The sequence below is a fragment of the Miscanthus floridulus genome, chromosome 6 (genome assembly GCF_019320115.1).
Source record: "Miscanthus floridulus cultivar M001 chromosome 6, ASM1932011v1, whole genome shotgun sequence".
In the NCBI taxonomy this organism is placed as follows: Eukaryota; Viridiplantae; Streptophyta; class Magnoliopsida; order Poales; family Poaceae; genus Miscanthus; species Miscanthus floridulus.
Window position 1 is genome coordinate 140,989,408 of NC_089585.1, and position 6,460 is coordinate 140,995,867.

The following is a 6,460-nucleotide window of genomic DNA, read 5'->3' on the forward strand; positions in this document are numbered from 1 at the left end:
TGAATAGCATAGTTTATAATCCTATATGGTAATGTCTACACGACTCAATGACATAAATAAGCTACATCGTTATGATTGTATATGATCCTATCATTCATTTGGTCTATGCATAATTTTAGGAATTATATGTTACTACCAGAGAGCTTAAAAGATGACTTATTGTATAGGTTGTTTGTTAGGTCGTTTCAAGATTACGTGACAATTTATGAGACTGTCTATTAGACACCACCAATGTACCTGTCCTTATCTTCTACCTATTATATTATTTTATTATTACATCTAAAAAATACCAACGGTCGTTATCATCTGCGCCGCTAGCTCCAACGCGCGTAAAACTCGTACGCCGTGATTTTCTAACCGCGCGCCCGATTTAGTCAACGCGTCATCCTTTCTTCCATCAAATCAGATCAAGAGCAACCATTCATAAATGGTTTTGCTATAAAGTATGTTGTCGTTTATAGTTGGTCCCACACCCCTGCTTTGCATGCCCGATTTTTGCATTCACGGGAATCTAATGCAAAAACATTTGTTAGCTTTTCAATATTTTCTAAAAATGATCAAATCATCAGAGTCACACACGTATTAAAAAAAAGTGAAACCAATTTTATTATGTTTCTGTAAACTAGATCTACATGAGAGGTAATAAATATCATGAAACGGTATTTATATTTATGTATAATTAGATTTACAGATTTCTTAATGTGTACGTCTAAATCGCAAGTCATGTGCATCTCGTAGGTGTGGACAAAAATTTATAGCTCCGGTACAACACAAGTACATGTCTATGTGTCCATAATTATATATTTCGAATTAGAGATGTATATATATAAATAGAAATATTATTATGCATATTGCTGAAGCTGTCCATCTTCTAGCAAGTCGAGCTGACCCAGCCACTTGCTCCTCACCTCGTCTCTCTTCCACTCATCTCCTCTCCTCTCCTCTCCTCTCCTCTCCTCATCGCTTGCTCAACTCCTCTCCTCTCCTCTTGCAATACTACAACAGATACAAACCCAATCCTCTCGTCTCCTCTACTGTAGATAGCTACGACCTACGACCCTTCGTTCCCCTCCATTCGACACCACCTCGCTAGGACACCAGCCATGGCTGCCGTGACCTGGTATAAAACTTTGGGACGATGTCTATTTCGCCACTTCACCATACGCCACATGTCCTCCATCTTTCAAAACAGAGGGTACTAACAAATGAATCTAATGTTTCCCTTATTGCATCATACATTATTAGAAATAAAATTAAACGTTCCATAAATGAATCTAATGTTTTCTAATTCGTCACTACGACACCATTAAATATACCATAGATCATTAAGGACCTAGAGATTTAGGAATTGGTGTAGCCTTGTACCATGAAACTCCAGACACTACATATGCAAAGATTTTGATGTGTGAAAGTACAACTAGGGCACATACCTTGTATGAGAGGTCTCACCTTCGCCTTCTTTTGACTTGAGTAGGAGAAATCGATGTTTGAGAGGGGGAGGTGGCGAGGAGGGAGGAAATAGAGGTGCAGCCCAAGGAGGAAGATGAGCAGGAAGAGAGAAGGGGAGCTAGTGCGTGCCTCTGTATACCACCCTACCGGCGGCACATCAGGGGGTGCCACGACAATAGGTTAGCAGGCGGTCGACCGCCACGGTGATAGGCCTGTCGTGCTAGCCGGCCTGGCACGACAGTGTGTATTTGCCGCGCCAGGGAATTTGACCCCGAACATGTTAGATTTAAAAATAAAAATAGCTAGGATTAGGTTTAAATTTCTTTTTAAAAAATTGAAAATAAAAAAATTCCATACCGATAAGCATGGGTCTAGTGATCTAGTGGTTGTAAATGGAACGCAAATTGAAGCGGTCCAGACGCCCTGTGTTCCTATCAATTCCGTTGGGGGATTTGTTTTCGTATGCATATCGTCGTCGCTGCCTGTCTTTTAGCGAGCCGATCCCGACCCGACGTGGCACTGGCTTATTGGCCTGGAGCACTGGTCCTGTGAGGGAGAGAGACAGTCAGTGAGCGGGCAGCAGCCACTTGCTCCCCGCCTCGTCTCTCTTCCACTCATCTCCTCTCCTCATCGCTGGCTCCCCTCCTCTCCTCGCCTATCATCTTCCAATACTGTTACCGTTACAAATCCAATCCTCTCCTCTACTTTAGCTTTAGCTAGCTAGCTACGGCCCTTTGGTCCCCTTCTTCATTCGACCCCACGCACCTCGCCAGCAAGACGCCGCCAGCATGGCTGCCGTGACCGCGGCGGCCGTCTCTCTGTCCTCCTCGTCGTCCCCAGCTGCTGCTGCCAAGGCCAAGGCGGCGTCCCCGTCGTCGCCATGCAGCCACCTCCAGTTCCTGTCCTTGTACCCGCAGCGGCGGCGGCACGGCGCCCGCGCTGTGCGAGTGCAGGTGTCCAGCACCGAGACCGCGGAGGCGGATGCGGTGAAGAAGGAGAAGGTGTCCAAGAAGCAGGACGAGGGCGTGGTCACCAACAAGTACAGGCCCAAGGAGCCGTACATCGGGAGGTGCTTGTCCAACGCTAGGATTACCGGCGACGACGCGCCCGGGGAGACGTGGCACATGGTCTTCAGCACCGAAGGTACGTAGTATATGTAGTTTACTAGTCTCTACTCTCTACCACTCTACTCTCTACCCTCGTCTCTCTCTCTCTCTCTCTCTCTCTCTCTCTCTAATTAGTAAACTACTAGGATATAAGATAAGATATGGTCATGCATGCAGCTGGCATCACCGTGCTAAGCATACAAGAAAGATAGAGATTAAAATTTTAAAATTAGTGTATGCATATTTACATGTGTTATGATATATATATATATATATATATATAAACATGGGGTGTGCATGCAGGCGAGGTCCCCTACAGAGAGGGGCAGTCCATCGGCATCATCGCGGACGGCGAGGACAAGAACGGCAAGCCGCACAAGCTCAGGCTCTACTCCATCGCCAGCAGCGCCCTCGGAGATTTCGGCGACTCCAAGACGGTGAGCCATCTTCGAGTTGCTTGCATGCAGCTGCATATATGCATCGCCAACAATTAATTATATATATTACCATTAATTACAAGAACATCATCATATGGCAACTTTTTCCTGTGGTGCGTTTCTTTGGTCGCTTTCAGTGGCCTCCCTGGTTCTGCAGTTCTTTCTGGTAGTTGTCTCGTTAGGCATAGTGGCAGGTTCTAGTCCTGTAATTTTCAAACTTTTTGTTTTTTCTTTGTGTAATATATACACCAGATTTGCCGCTCTTTCTTAAAATATATACACGACGTCATCTATCCAAATTAATTAAAACAATAATAAAAAAAAAACTTTTGTTATTGTATATGTGTATAGGTGTCGCTGTGCGTGAAGAGGCTAGTCTACACCAACGATCAAGGGGAGATCGTCAAAGGAGTCTGCTCAAACTTCCTCTGTCAGTTTTGTTTCCTCTCTCTCTTCTGTTCAAATTCGATTCAATTGTTCCATGCAGACTAAGCATAGAACCTGTCAAATTAGGGATTAGAGTCGTTTTTCAAGGGATCGGAGATGTGTGTTCAAAGGATCTCACCTGTACGCTGTCTCGTTGTCTGATATATGTCCTGTGCATGCAGGTGACTTGAAGCCAGACGCTGAGGTGAAGATCACAGGGCCAGTGGGCAAGGAGATGCTCATGCCCAAAGACCCCAATGCAACAATCATCATGGTGATTCATCTCATCTTATCCATCCATGAATATAATAATGGAATTGCTATCTATCTGTTTAATTTGCAGTGCAACCAGCTCATCTTCACCATGCATATGCATGATTCCTGCACACGCTGATAAACTGAATGACCATCAGACAGATCGATAACTGAACATGTCCGCTCCTGAATCCTGATGTATATATGCAGCTCGCAACGGGTACTGGTATCGCTCCGTTCCGCTCCTTCTTGTGGAAGATGTTCTTTGAGGAGCACGAGGACTACAAGGTGAGTGTGCATCTGTGCTCTCAGCCAGTCCCAATTAAACAACAGAGACAGATAATAATGCAATTTACATACAAATTAGTGTGAGGAATGGAATGAACTAACTGAAATTATATAGTACACCGGTCTTGCGTGGCTGTTCCTGGGAGTCCCGACGAGCGACACCCTGCTGTACAAGGAGGAGCTGGAGAAGATGAAGGAGATGGCGCCTGAAAACTTCCGGCTGGACTTCGCGGTGAGCCGGGAGCAGACGAACGCGGCCGGGGAGAAGATGTACATCCAGACGCGGATGGCGGAGTACAAGGAGGAGCTGTGGGAGCTGCTCAAGAAGGACAACACCTACGTCTACATGTGCGGGCTCAAGGGCATGGAGAAGGGCATCGACGACATCATGGTCGACCTTGCAGCCAAGGACGGTACGCACACATGCATGTGTTTGTTGCATTGCATTGTACATTTGGACTACGCTACTAGCTTACACATGTTGCGTTATATTGTCATCTCTTCTCGATGCTTTGCTTAATTTGCTGCATTGGTTTGGTTAACCATGCATGCATGCATCATTATCATCCATCAGGGATCGACTGGATGGAGTACAAGAAGCAGCTCAAGAAGGGCGAGCAATGGAACGTCGAAGTCTACTGATCCATGTATTGATCCATGACGACGACCAATACGTTTTTTGCTTTTGGTTTTGTTGTGCAAGCTCCGCTCGATCTGTTCAACGACCTGCCTTCTGCTCTGCCGATGGCCTATATAGCCACTAGATGCATCCTTCGTTGATCAGCTCAAGCAAACTGATGACGAGTTAGCATTGCATTGCTGAGATCAATGAAATTGTTGGCTCGTCGTCCGAGTCAGACTCGGTCTATCGATGTACATACCTTACGATTGAAAGACATATATAATCCACGCATGATTTCTTTCTGGAGCCCTTTTTGCCCCCCCTAAAAAACGGTTTTGATTTTTTTTAATCAAAACTATAACTATTTTTCCCTAAAAAATGCTTGCCATCTATGGTTGACTAGGAGCAACGTAAATTTTTTTTTTGCTCAGCCAAAGGAGTTATAGCTTTGGGGTATTACAAGCCGAGAGAGAGGGGGGATGGGGACAACTAGTAACTCATAGTCATAGGGAAACCAAAGTACACCGTTGCGACAATGTAACTCTCTCCAATAGGCATAGGTACTTCCATAGGTGGGCTGCATGCATCCTTGCTGGCCGCAGCAAAACGACTGATGGATGGCGCACCACATCGTTCATATAGATGAGCAACCGGGCCACCCGGCCCGGCCCGTGCCAGGCACGGCCTGATCAGGCACGACACGGTAGGGCCCGGCGTGCCCCGGGCCGTGCCGCCCTAGTCCTTCGTGCCTGGCCGACGGCCCAGGCACGGCCTGTCAGGCCACTTTCCATGCCGGGTCGGCCCAGAAAGCACGGCCGTTTTAGCAGTCCGAGCCTGCCCGAGGTCCGCGTCCATGCCACCTTACGCCGCCGCCGCGTCGTGCAGGGAGCTTGAGGCCGCCACGTCGTGAGGAGGGAGGGAGCTCGAGACCACCGCATGGGGGTGAGGAGGAGGGAGGGAGCTCGAGACCCGCGCGCAACGACGGGGCTACGGCGGCGCCCATGCCGGAGGGGGAGGAGGGAAGAGGAGACGGCGGGCTGGCGGCGCGTCCGTGTCGCGCGGAGGTGGCGCGCGAGGGGCGTGCGGGAGATCCATACGAGTACGATGGTGCGAGGCGAGGGGATTCGAGTGAGGAGCACAAGCGGTGTCAGGAGGAGTACCAAGGGATGGGGACTAGGCATTAGGGTTAGGAGTTGCACATTATATATGGTAGGCAAGTTAGTGGGCCTCTACCAGGCCTGTGGCCAAAAGCCGGGCCGTGCCGTGCCGCCTGCCGGCCCGGGCCTGCACAACACCGGGCCGGGCCACCGGGCTGTGGCTGCATGCTCAACTTTAATCTTTCATGTGCTTCTAAAGCATCCATCACATTCACACAAGATGCAAGAAGACATTAGACATCACTACTGGAAACCGGCAATTTGCCGAGTGCCTGCGGCACTCGGCAAAGCCCGAAATACATTCGGTAAAGGCTTTGCCGAGTGCCGTACTCGGCAAAGAGCAGTCGGCAAAGAACCCGTCGGCAAAGGTTTCTTTGCCGAGTGCCACATATCGGGCACTCGGTAAAGCCTTTGCCGAGTGTCACATCAGCACTCGGCAAAAAAACCCGACGTCAACTCTGACGGCCTCTTTGCCGAGTGCCACCTCAGCGGCACTCGACAAAGAAATTTTTCTTTTTTTTTGAAAATTCTTTGCCGAGTGCCATATTCTTGCACTCGGCAAAGAAATTTTTTCTTTTAAAAAAAATCTTTGCCGAATGCCATGGCTCTGGCACTCAGCAAAGCTGGGAAATTGGGTCTCTGGTTCCCAGCTTTGCCGAGTGCCATGGTCACGGCACTCGGTAAAGCCCTCTTTACCGAGTGTGGCACTCGGCAAAGAGG

General features: G+C 48.3%; 1 protein-coding gene across 1 annotated transcript; it reads left to right on the forward strand.

Moving 5' to 3' along the window:
- Window positions 1-2,101: 2,101 nt before the first annotated feature.
- LOC136459943 (ferredoxin--NADP reductase, leaf isozyme 1, chloroplastic-like) lies at window positions 2,102-4,885 on the forward strand. Its single transcript, XM_066459785.1, has 7 exons — window positions 2,102-2,592; window positions 2,859-2,992; window positions 3,344-3,422; window positions 3,601-3,692; window positions 3,884-3,961; window positions 4,077-4,374; window positions 4,536-4,885. The coding sequence occupies exons 1-7, from the start codon at window positions 2,238-2,240 to the stop codon at window positions 4,601-4,603; spliced, it is 1,104 nt and encodes a 367-aa protein (XP_066315882.1). The 5' UTR covers window positions 2,102-2,237; the 3' UTR covers window positions 4,604-4,885.
- Window positions 4,886-6,460: the final 1,575 nt, after the last annotated feature.